General features: G+C 35.4%; 1 protein-coding gene across 2 annotated transcripts in view; it reads left to right on the top strand.

The window, feature by feature from the left end:
• The window catches only part of SLIT2 (slit guidance ligand 2), a 273323-nt gene extending 260536 nt beyond the window's left edge, over window positions 1-12787 (top strand). For both annotated transcript variants that reach the window (XM_075023755.1, XM_075023766.1), the window contains 3 exons: window positions 4944-5232; window positions 9514-9725; window positions 10808-12787. In XM_075023755.1, the coding sequence (XP_074879856.1) occupies window positions 4944-5232; window positions 9514-9725; window positions 10808-11049 (743 nt within the window). In that variant the 3' untranslated portion in view covers window positions 11050-12787. The remainder of the gene's footprint in view (window positions 1-4943; window positions 5233-9513; window positions 9726-10807) is intronic.
• The last annotated feature ends 314 nt before the right edge of the window (window positions 12788-13101 follow it).

Consider the following 13101-nt stretch of genomic DNA (forward strand, 5'->3'; position numbering starts at 1 on the left):
TCAATACTTTCAATTTTAACAGATAGTATGTCCTCAAACTGCACCTGTTGCTTTTTTATCACTATGGATATTTGATACTCACTGTAAAATTCTGTAATTTTCTACTGTTATGTAGCTTTTTGTTATACCAAAGAAGTATGTTTAACATTGTTCAGCTACCTGAAGATTCAGTAATGCCTATTCAGAAGGCGTAGAATAGTAGCATCCTGTTTCGGTCATGTTTTACATTTTTATTCACTGTACAGGTATCTGCAGGAAATGATAGCAAGGTATAAAGCCATGAAGTATAATTTATGTCTGGAGATCTTATTGCTTAGGGCTTATAGGAGTTAGGACATTAGGTAAGAAGGGAACTAACTGGACAGTTGCCTCAGTGTGTGGCAGGGTTTGTTGTTGTTTGGTTTTGTTTTGAGAAGACAGAATTGTTTGTTTCAGTAAAACTGGTAGTAGGTGATTGTGGAGATAAACTATTTGAAACATTTTTGTTCATTTGCCACAATTTACTCTGTAGAACTACGGATTTAAGCAGTTTCTGTTGAATTTCTGATGAGCCTGCATAATGTAGGTAAAAGAGTCAGAAACTTCAGCCACCACTTTGTGCCTTCTTACTGTCCTTGGTAGCAAGTCTAAGTTCTTAGTCATCAGAGATTCAGCATAGTTTTTAAATACTGATGATCTTCTACCAGTCTTCATCTTCTACTTAGTTTAACCTTACACTCTTATAGGAGACATGTAAGGGGTCTCCTTTTGATGTTCCTTCTGTAAAAAGAATACCTACTTTCTTTTTCATTTTGTCTGATTCTTAAGAACTGTTTTGTGACTGAGAATAAGATTTTAGACTTGAGCATCTTGCCTCCTTGCAAAAATTTCTGCTACCAGTAGTACATTCATGAGATGCCTATTTTCTCTAGAAAAGGTGGTATTTATCCTCTTTCTAATATACTGAAAAGCTCAGAGTAGTTGCTTAGATTTCTCTCTAATGGAAGAGAAAAACAGGAAGCTGCTTTGATACCCATCAAGAATAGTCTATTTCTCCTATAAAACTGGTATAACAAGTGCCTCAGTTACAAGTGATGAGGGGAGAGTTGACTTTTGTCTCTGAAAATCCCCATTCTTCCCTTGAAACACTTCAGCTTTTTTGTCAAATCTTTTCAGATTTTATCATTGCCTCCTTCCATCTAAGATGGGAAGAAGTACAAGATAGAATTCAACATTAGTCATCGGTCCCCATACCATCAGAGAGAAGAATTAAAATTATCAAATGTATGAGCCGCCTTTAAAATTGCTTCATGTCATGAATCTTCAAAGGAGGATTGCCTTGTGGAAGCACATCTGCATTTTTTCATGTGTATCACTTCTGTTGTTTACAATAGTGTCCTATGCCACATTTTTTGGAAGGAGAGATGGTCCTAGATTCTAGTAAGACACTGTGTGCTTGCTTACTTGTATTGTCAACATCAGTTTGTTATTTAATGACTGCTAAGACCAATTTTACTACTTCTTGAAAACCAAGCTTAGTGCAGAATGGTCCCCCTGTCTGTTATGGGCACCTTTTGATGAAATGAGGCTAGGCTGCCAACTATAAACATTTATTCTGTGCAGTGCTAACACTTACTTGTTGATTTGTGACATATGGTTCTCCTTGCTTCTTCACCTTGCAGATCTGTGTCTCCAATAGAAGAATGATACTAATCTGCATCATCATTCTGAAGTATCAGAAGAAATAATTTTTGGAAATAATCTTTTCCTTCAATGGTTTGATTCCTAAGAGAAGGAGTCTTTTTAATCTTAGTACATATTCTTTAGAGAGGTCCTGTGTTCCTTCTATTTCTGTTCTTCACATTCAGGCTCCAAGCAGACAATTATTTCCACTGTCATAGAAAATGTTGGTCCGAAACAGAATGAAAACCATTATCAGAAGCACATTATTACAAAATAAAGCAAAAAACCCCAGTAGGTTGATATTCAGCTCTTAAACTTTTCTGTTCTTTATCTATGTTTATCTATTTATGATCTTTAAAATTCTTGAGACAGTTAATTTCCACTCTTGTATCTTTATATCACCCACCTTTTTGAGATTCATTCAATTTTTTCTTATCCAACTATATCTAGAATTTTTAGAGAATTTGATCACACATTTCCATCAGTTAAGAACTCAAATTCTCACTAGGATTTTATGCAGTATTTTTATCTTTGCCAAAGTCTTAGTTTGACACCTATATCATCATGTAGCTTACACTTACTCTTATCACCTTCCTGCTAAAATGGCATTTCTGGTAAGCATCACCTCAGCTGGCAGGATGAAATTCAGACTTGACAGCAAGCCCTTGTATGGTGCGTGCTCTCTCCCCCCCGCCCCCCCCCCGCCTCTTTCTGCCCCCTCTTCCTCCCTCTCTCATTTTCCCCTCCCCCCCTTTTTTTTCACAAAGTTATTCTTAGGTCACAAAATTTGGGTTGGTTTGGAAGGGGTAATTTAACTATTTTTACAGAAAGTGGGCTAACCAATTTATACTCTTTTTTTACCTTTCTCCAACTGTATGGCTGTCTTGTGTGGTCAGAATACACATGCTAAATATTTTTTGGTCTTTCTATAACAGATTTCAGTAAATCATATGGCTTTTTGTAAGAAATCTTAAGGGACAATCTGTTTCTTCTCAAAAACTCCTCAAAGGGGTCACAGACTTCACTGATACTTCCCATTCTTCTCTCAGAAATTAGAGCATATTTTACTAGTTGAGAGTGGCACCTTGTTTCACAGAAATTCCTATTTCTGAGACAGGTAGGGCATCAGCTGCTTTTCACTTGTGCCTGCTCTGTTCTAGCAGGTTCTAGAATGAGATACTCCTTTGACAGTGTAATTGTATGACTGTTATTTAATAGGGGTTTTACCATTTGCCTCCTCGAGCAGTAATTTGGTAATTTACCTGTAGTGATGTTCAGTAACCAAAACCTTAAAGGGGAGCCGGAACTGCTTCCTTACCTTTCTGAAAATAGAGGTGAAATATTTGTCTGCATCGTCTCTATGGCAGTTCTTTTCTAACTGATAAAGAACCTTTATCTAAAAATTATCTAAGAAATATTGCTAAAGATTATGACCAGCTTTTGCACACACTTTGGCCTTCTAACACTTGGTAACTTGCTAGAAGCAGCTAAACATGTATAGGCTAAAAGCTTGTGTATATGCTTGCATTGTGTTTCCAAATGTCTTCCAATCACATGTGACATACCTCAATTATCTGGTGTCATACATGCTTATATGGTTCCCAGAAATCATATCTAAATTTGCTGACACTTACAAGTTCATCATTGCATTGGCTTACTTAGAATTATGCAGCTTTTATTTTTACAATGCATAAATTCAATGCATCTATCCTGTTATTAGATACCTCAAGCCATACGCCTAAACATTTGCTGATTGCTGCTTTCAGGAAAGACATCAGGGTGAAGAGGGCATGATGGCTCTGCCTTGTCCCTGGATTTTGAGAATATGGCGAATAGTTTTGAAGAAATGGAAACTAATGATTGTTTGCAGTTTGAGTCCTTCAATATAATAGTCCCAAGCCTATTTTACTTAACTGATAAGATCAAAGAAGATTGGGCTTTTCAGCAGTATGGATGCAATATTGTTTGTTTCTATAATCACTGAAGTTTAGCACAAATGGAATTACAATAACCTCTAAATGAAAGGCAGGTCTACTTCATTAGGTTGCATAGCACTTCTGCGTTACTCTTAACTGTTCAGAGTGACTATAAAACCATTAGAAGTATCAGTTTACATGGTTAAGGAGCAACTATGCAAAACATTACCTCTTTCTGTGGTTGTTATCTAACTAAGTACCAGAATGAAAATTGTTAATTTTGCCTAGGAGTAAACCTGTGCAGCTAATTAGCATATTTATTTTCAGGTAAACATACTTTTCTAATGCTCAGTACACTTTGATTTGCTTTACTTACCAGTCTCAGGAGGTGTTTAGGCATTTGTGTATTCATTATTTGAATGTAATATCTTAAGGACTAACTAATAGAGGCCAATATGTTGGAAATAAGTTTAAAAAAAAGAAAAGCAGGGAGTAGGAATAAAAGAAACTTCATTTTTACAAGGAAACAATGTTTAATAGTAATGTTCCATCTGAATTAGTCTTAAACGATTAATTGATCACAACAGGATAACTGCATCATATACCTACTACTCTAATTACACTTCTAACAATTATAGACTACAACAGAAGAATTGTTCTGAAAATGGTCAACATCAGGAGCATTTGCACTATCTAGACATCTACACATAAGTATTTTGATGTTGAATTATTGTTATTACTTACTATCTTTGTTTTAAACTGTAATGGCAAACTATGCGTGGCTTTTTTATTAATCTGTTTTTGAGACAGGCTAAACAAAAATATTTTTGAAAGTAATGGAACCTCATCCTGTTGAGCTTTTCTTTCCAAGAATTTTCACTAGCAAAATTCCACATTTGAAATATGTACGCCAGCTCCAAATTGATGAGCTGGTCCTACTAAACTCTTCTAGATTTGAGTGTCTTAGCAGCTTACAAAAAGTCATGTAGCAGCTGCTCAATTTCAACCACTTTTGTTTTTCCAAGATTCAGAAACTATGTACTATTCTGGACTTAATTGTACTAGGTCAAAACCAGGCATGTATCTGAACCTTTTGACAGTTGTGAGCTTCTGGTATGAAGTCCTATACACATCTCTTTAGTTGGACTTAGAGACTTACAGGTTTGGAGCTGGCTTACGTGCATGCTTGATAATTTCCAGGACAATTTCCAAATACTAGATCATTGCCCATGGGTTTAGGCTGAATATCTAAGAATAATTAATTAGGAAGAAATATTTCTTTTAAAATGTTTAAAAAATAGAGAAAGTTGTACAGAAAATTGTACCAAAGGTTACACTGATTATTTGCTATTATTAATTTCCTAGGCATGCCTGTGAAAAATAACATAGCAGCTTTACGCCAGTCTCCAGGACAGAACGGCACCAGCTTCCATGGTTGCATCCGTAATCTATATATCAACAGCGAACTCCAGGACTTCAGAAATGTGCCACTGCAAGTGGGAATTCTGCCAGGTTGCGAGCCCTGTCATAAGAAAGTTTGTGTGCATGGAACCTGCCATGCTACCAGCCAGTCAGGCTTTTCCTGTGAATGTGAAGGAGGATGGACTGGACCCCTCTGTGACCAACAAACTAATGACCCATGTCTTGGAAATAAGTATGTCCTTCCTCGAGACAGAACAGTAGTATAATATGCATATAAGTCTCCTGTCGTGTATTTTTTTCATAAAAGTTCACACTTTTTTCAGCAAGAAACAAAATACCCTGGGCATGTAAAAGTGAAAACAGTGTCCAGGTTATAGTATATTCTTTCTATAAACTTAATGAGGAAAAGTCCCCAGTTTAGGGGAGGAGAGACATCTCACTGAAGTGCTGCCTAAAACCTGGGAAGTGCTTTTACATACTTCTGTATGGGCTTCTTCTGTAATGAGTTACACTGATGCAAGTGTTAGTATGACACTTGGTACAAAAATCATTTAGAAGAAATTGCAAATGGAAAAAAAATATCTATTTGCTTATTTATAACTGTACAGAATGAGGAAATACAATTATTATTATTATTATTCTCCAATGTTTTTTAAAAACTTGATACAATAGATACATCTAATATTTTTATATTTTCACAGTACCCCAGGTTTTAGCAGGAAAAAAGATTTCTACCTTTATGGTAAACTGCTGTTTAAGTCCATGTGTGCTAATTCTTTTTGCTGATTTGACTAGAACATTTTAGGTTAGACATTTTATGTATGTTTATAGAGGGGGTTGTATATATACACGTGTAGTGGGTGAGCGAAAGATGTTTATATGTGTATGTGAGAGTATTGATATCTATGCATATTCATCTTTTACATTTACTATAGAGACACATTCAATTTTTTGGCTCATGGTCTCCCAGCACAAGAAGATCAGAAACTTAAGAAGTTCAAAGTTCTTCAGGATTTATTGGTCATGGGCAACCAGATGTCATTCTGTTTGCCCTTACCACTGTCCTTACTACAGCTTCGCAAACATCTTTTTTCTTTTTTTTTTGTTTTTTGTAGAGTAAATTAAGCCTACTTGGATCTTTTGGCTGCTGCTTTTTCAGTGCTCTGGCCTATATAACTTTCGACTTTTGAGGACCAGTGGCCTTAGTTTGCTAAGAGATTCTAATAAGATGATTTTCCAACTCCCATATAAAATGATGTTTAAGTGATCTTTTCACATAGGGTGTGTGGCAAGTCTGAGCTTTAAAGCTTTACACAGCAGTTAGCACACTTTATAATGCAGTCAGCATTGTTTACATTGGTTACAGACTCTTTCAGTACTATTAAGTTTTGAACTCTTCCCAAAGCTACAGCAGTGAATTTTTGAGGCATATCATAGCATTTGATTGTTTATGGGTCTTTTTCTTACCCTGTCCTCTTTCACAGTAACTTAAGAGATAAAGAAAGGAAGTCACAGCAGGTTAAAAAACACAAATGTGATGTCTATCACACCCATTTTATACTTTAGGAGTCAAAAATAACATGGAACTGTAACCACCAAGTTCTATAATAAGAAAAGCCAAAGAATTTCTTTCAACTGTCCTTGAAAAATTAGATTCTATATAGGTTCTTATAATTATACACATCAGCACCCAAACTGAGTGCTTTTTGCAGTAAATTACAAAACTTGGCAAGTATCAGATAGAGGCAGCATCAAAGATAGAATTAAGTGAGCACAACATTAATATTTTGTTAGCTCTTGAAAGTATTTGTTTTGTTTCATCTATATTCAGTGCTGTAAGCTTTTAGGAGAGAAAGCCAAACCAAAATTGTTTATTTGGAGTGAAGGAGGGGTTTGTTGTTCTTTAGTTCCTGGGGATTTTGGTTCTGTATTTCTTGATTCACCTCTAAATCCTGTCTATTGAACAGATACCTTTTGTCCATCTAATACAGTATAACATTCCACTTCATCTGAGAAACAGACTTGTCACTGTGATCTCTGTTTTGAAAATGTAGGGGATCTTTTAGAGAACCCTGCACACCATGAAAAGGCTTAAAGCTTAGATTTATTTTACCTAAATCTAGGCGCTTGACTTAGGAGCATAGTGACCAAAGTTTGCTCTGTAGTCGTTAAAGGAATAACACATTTCTAAAGAGTAAATTAGACCTCAAGTGGTCTAATCACTTTCTGGATAAGCTTTTTTTTCTCCATGACTGCAGAGCTTATGGCAATTACACATCTAACTTCAGTGTCTGACATAGGTACCTAAAATTAGATAAGATGAAACTGTGCCCAAGAGTTTGCACTTAGCTTGATGTTCCTTTCAGTACAGTCTGAAGATGAAATTTAGGGCTTCAAAGAACAGGTGGAAGCAAAAGTATGAGAGTTGGCATTAGCTAAGGTTTAATCATCTTCTAAGTCAAGCAGAACTTAACCAAAGATCCTGACACAGATTGCTTTGATATCTAAACCACCCTGTATAGAATATGACAAGATGTGTCACCTGAGTAGCTTCATAGATCAGATGTCCTAAAAGTGGTTGTTTTGTAAATGGTGAACAGATCAAATGCTGAACATAATGAATACTAAACAAAAGCTATCTGCCCTCTGATACTGTCTAAGCCTTCAATTTTGAGTTCCTTAATCTAACAGTCTTGGAATATCAGACTTCAACCACAGGAACAATTCGGAATTTTTTAGGGAACACAGTTGCTTCAAAAGTACAGACTCTTGCATAATAGGGAAGTTGGAGGTGCTTAAGCTATTAGTTAAGTTTTATATTTGCAGTATTTAATCCCAAACTGGGTATGTGAATGGAGGCTATGTGTTGTGCCTTCCATTTAAATATCCTGTGATGAGACTGACTTGCACAGAATTAATGGTACAGATGGAGAATTGTAATGTAGATTTCATTGATGAGTGGAACTTGTTGATGTTTATAAACTGAAACAGTTTTAATAGTTAATGCAAGTTTGTCAAAGTTTAAAAGTGTTGTGCATTCTTTTCAATTTTACCAAATTTCTTACTGTACTGAAAGAGTAGAGTACAAAGCAAAAAGTTTCCAGAAATACAGACTGTTATCTAAAAAATTTCAAAATGAGATGTTGTTCTTAACAGAACTTTTCTTTTACTACAAAATGCAATTTTATATGAATTTTTGCCATCTTCAAATTGAAACAAAGGATTTTATTTTACATCGAATGGGATTTTTTTTTTAATCTAAAACTTTTCATTTATTTATTTATATATTTATTTAGGTGGCTGCCACGACCTACTAGGGAGGTTGTGGCCTCAGGGATCTTGCAATACAGAGAGGAAAAACATTGGAGAGGAGAAACGTTAGGGAGGGCTACTGTGACCTTGAATATCAGGATTGCATTCCTCCCTACAGAGGAATCTTCACTGTGGTCTCCCTAGGAAACAGTATGTAGATAGAAAACTTGTGTATCAAGACAACAGACAAAGAAAATAACATTATTTATAGGTAGAGAGTTACTGACCCTGTGCCACCAAATGAACAAAAACAGTGATTTTATTCCAAGTCATTGGTGATGTTTTCAGAAGATGAACTCCCCTAATCTTCAGCTTACACCTAGGAACAGGTAATTAAACATCCTCCTTTTGGGAAACACCACCTGTCTCTCAAGGGAAGACCCGCTATGTGTTCCCATACTACTGTGTATCAGAACTTAGTAGATGGAGCTTAACTCACACCCGTTTTTGTCTAACAACAAGATTTGAGCCTGCCACAAATGTTTACCAAAGCCCAACTGAGAGAGTAGCTAGTTTAATCACTTGGGTGAGATGTAATAATATGCAACCTCATCTAGTGTGAGTTTCTGTATAAGTACTAGATGAGTGCTGTTGGCTTTCAGTGAAGTAAAGACCTGCCTCACACATTATATGTCCATGCTACTGGCAGTCAGCAGTGCAGACTAATATATTTGAAAGGGGAGCACGTGTTCAGCTTTGAAACTGCCACTGCTTGGGTCAGAAGAGATTCAGATAGGAAATGCCTGACCTATCTTTGTGCTGGGAGCCCCATAGTTCATGAGTGACAATGTGGGGGTTTTTTAAATGATGCAACAATCAGAATTTCAGGTGAGTATCCTTTTTCTCTACTTAATTCTAGTGGATTACGTTTGGGCTTGATTTTGCTGTGTTCTTCTCAAAAGCATGCTGAAAATTTAGGTAGACAGGAAATGTTGGTTTTAATAACTGTGGCCTGTAAAAGGCTTCCATAACACATCTACAGTGGCTGTTTTCTGGTGAGATAGAGTTCTGTACTGCAGCTTGTTTCATGTAAACCTGCATACCAATTATAAACCACTTCACTGCATCTCACTGAAAAAGTCCATTAGAAACAAAAGCAATTTCTTCTGAGTACAGTCCAAAGTATTTGTAGTTAATGTTGCTTAGCCTGAACTTTGATGAATAATTTATTTTTATTCTCTTGGGCTTGTTTCCCCTGTAGATGTGTGCATGGTACCTGCTTGCCGATCAATGCGTTTTCATACAGTTGTAAATGCCTGCAGGGACATGGGGGAGTCCTCTGTGATGAAGAGGAAATGCTGTTTAACCCCTGCCAATCCATCAGGTGTAAACATGGCAAATGCAGGCTTTCAGGACTTGGGAAACCATATTGCGAATGCAGCACCGGATACACGGGGGACAGCTGTGATAAAGGTAAAAAAATTTAAAATCATGTTGTTTTGGTCGTAAAAAAGAGGGGTTTTTATTAAAACATACACAGCCAAAAACATTACCAACTTTTTTTTCCCACAATACACACATTTGTTGCTTTTTTTTTTGCCATACGAATTGATCTCAGTGAGAGAAAAATCAAACTTTTCCCATTAATTCGTTTACATTTTGAGGATTTTTTCATCAAATGTTTCTCTGTGAAAACATTTCTCTTTTTTTGCCTTTATTCAGAAATACTTTTTTACTATATTTAACTATTACCTTTTACCTGCTGTATCTTTCTGTATTTATTGTTTCTCTGCCTTCTGCAACTGAGAAGCCAAATCCAATGATTCTGCTCCTAGTTTTATCACAAACTCTACTTTTGACCTCTCAGCTTCAACTGATTTATCACAGCGAATTATGCAGGTGAGATGGATGAAAACAGGATGACTTTTCCCCCTACCTTTTTCTTTTTCCTTTGTCTATCAAAGCTCTCCCTCTCCCTCTCTTTCCTTTACCCCAGATGGCATTTATTTTGTATTCTACATAGATGTGAATAGAATAGAAGAATATGGTTGTAGAACTTTTAACAGATGTCTCATTTTTAGCTGGTTTTATACCTCAGTAATTTATGAAGTTAGTGGAATGTAACTTGTATTAAATAACAGTTTGAATAATATTAAACTCCAGGTCTAATAAATTAAATTGCATGCTCTCTGAAACATTTCCCTATGGTAAATAGAACCAGCTGCAAGCAATGTAGGAACAGAAGATGTGTATTTTTGTAAAAGAGGAAAAGATTTAAGCTTCCAATTTTCTTGTCATTGTAATAGCTTTGTATTTATGGTTTACATATACATAATATAAGCTTTACTGAAAATAGGAGGTATAGGAAATAAAACTCAGCATTAATCAAATTATGTTTGGTAGAACCACTAGTTTCCAATATACAGTCTGAGTCAAACTTTAAAATATCAATCCCAACTGCAAGTAGAAACACAGCATCGTCCTTAGCAATGTCAACCATTCTTTGACCTGTGTTTCAAAAGTGTATCTCCTATTTTAAATGTTGTTTTCTACAGAAATCTCTTGTCGAGGGGAACGAATCCGAGATTACTACCAAAAGCAACAAGGGTATGCTGCGTGCCAGACGACCAAGAAGGTATCGAGATTAGAATGTAAAGGAGGATGTTCAACCGGGCAGTGCTGTGGACCACTAAGGAGCAAGAGACGGAAATACTCTTTTGAATGCACTGACGGGTCGTCATTTGTGGACGAGGTTGAAAAAGTAGTGAAGTGTGGCTGTACAAATTGTCCCTCCTAAGTGTCCCTGTCACACTTGTCTTTTGAAAATGTTGTATACTTATTGACCGTGTCGGACTAATTAATGCTTCATAGTGGAAATATTTGAAATATATTGTAAAATACAGAACAGACTTATTTTTATTATGAGAATAAAGACTTTTTCTTCATTTGAAAAAAGATTCAAGTGCTTGAACTGAGACTTCTCATAACCAAGAGGAGCTTTGAAGAAAAAAAAAAAGACCTGGTAACATTGCAACAGAGATGGGAAACTTTAACTGCTTTTAACATGGATTCTTCTTTATAACACGCTGAAGATACACTGACAATATACACATGTGACTTTCTACTTAACAGCTCAGAGATGAAACATTGACCAGAACATGAGGCTTGGTTTTTTTCACTTTCGTATCAGTATATTTTATTGTCTTGACAGACCATACCAATCACTTACCTATGGATGAGGAAGCATTATGAGTGGAAAGAATCAGATTATACAGAAATAACAATTGTATGAAATACATTTTATCTTTTGGAATTATTAAGCATCTTGAGAAGATGGGGTCCCATTTAATGGATGGGAAATGGGAGATACGAGAATATACTATAATCCTGAAATCTCCTGATGATGTATACTTTTATGTCAGCATGTTAGCAAAAGAAGCATAAAAAAGTGTTTATCTGCCCTTTTCCAGTATTAATTTTTTGTAATATAAATGTTTTGGGGATGATAAAAATAGATTATTGATGGATAAATTAGTAATAATATGGATTTCTGTTTCTATGAGTTCTAAACAACTCTATACAGTATTCGGTTTCATTGAGAAATATTTATTGTATCAAAGTACATTGTACTTAACCCTTTTAGGCCATCCCTTTTACTGTTTTTCAATGCTTTAATATATATTAATTTATATTTGTCCCAGTATTTTTGTAATTTTTTTTTTAAAGGACTTAAAATCAGGATTTTTTGCAATAGAACTAACGTAGCATGTCGTCTTGGGGTAAATGTTTTCAGTCTGTTTTTTCCTCTCCTTCCCCTTCCCTTTTTCTTTTCCTTAGAATCTGACCACTTGGTGTCACTGAATCTGAAAGTGATGACAATCTGCAGTTTTCACATACAGCAGATATTCAGGACACCTTCCAAGAACCCGTAATGTATGACAGAAAATGTCTTTACACTAGGTGGCAATTGTAGAGAAGTTAATTTTCCCTATATGCAGTACTTACAGAAAATAAGATGGCGTGTAGAAAATTACATTAGATGGTAGATCTTTATAAATTAATATTCCCATGGAGCTCTTTACCTTTTTTATAAAAAAGAAGAAAAGGTTGTGCTATCAAGAACTGTGACTTTCCCCAAATAATAAAACTACTTTACTGCCCTAATGTTCCCCATGTTAACATGTTGCTGCTAAATTATAATGTAGAATTGGTAATCAATAGTGGGTTGTGTTCTTCTTTCAGTAAAACCCAGGGTACCCTGTAAAAATGCAGATGTTTTTCAATTTTATTTTATTATTTTTTTTACAAAAAAGTTAGATGTACATGTGTAATGCAGTGTGTTTTGTCTTATTTGGACTGATATCAGTAATGCTACTGATGTTTGTAAATTAAACAGATATTTACTTCATTAACAGCTTTTATTTGTATTCTTCTGAGAAGTTTAAATTGTCTGACAGCCTTTAATTAAGCATCTGTAGTTGCAAAGAATATTAGGTAAAAAACAGAATAAAACCCAACCCTAGATCTAGTGTATTCATTGCTGAAAATCTGAAGAAGGAATTAACTTGGGATTATTACACCTACAGGCAGTGGCATCTGAAAATGTGGGTACATTACAAACACAGCTGAACACATACCAAAATTAACAAAAGACTTATAAATAAAGGACACTAGATGAAAAGGCAAATTGAGTCTATCCTAATATTTTAATGGTTATACAAATGGCAATTTGGCAGTTGTTTTAGCAAGTAATTTGGTTCTTCAGAGGGATTCATTTTCACTAATCTTGGACTAAGTATTTTAAACTTAAGTAATTGGATGGGATGATACTTAACCAGGTTTCTCTTCT

This window comes from Buteo buteo, chromosome 1 (genome assembly GCF_964188355.1).
Source record: "Buteo buteo chromosome 1, bButBut1.hap1.1, whole genome shotgun sequence".
NCBI classification, from domain to species: Eukaryota; Metazoa; Chordata; class Aves; order Accipitriformes; family Accipitridae; genus Buteo; species Buteo buteo.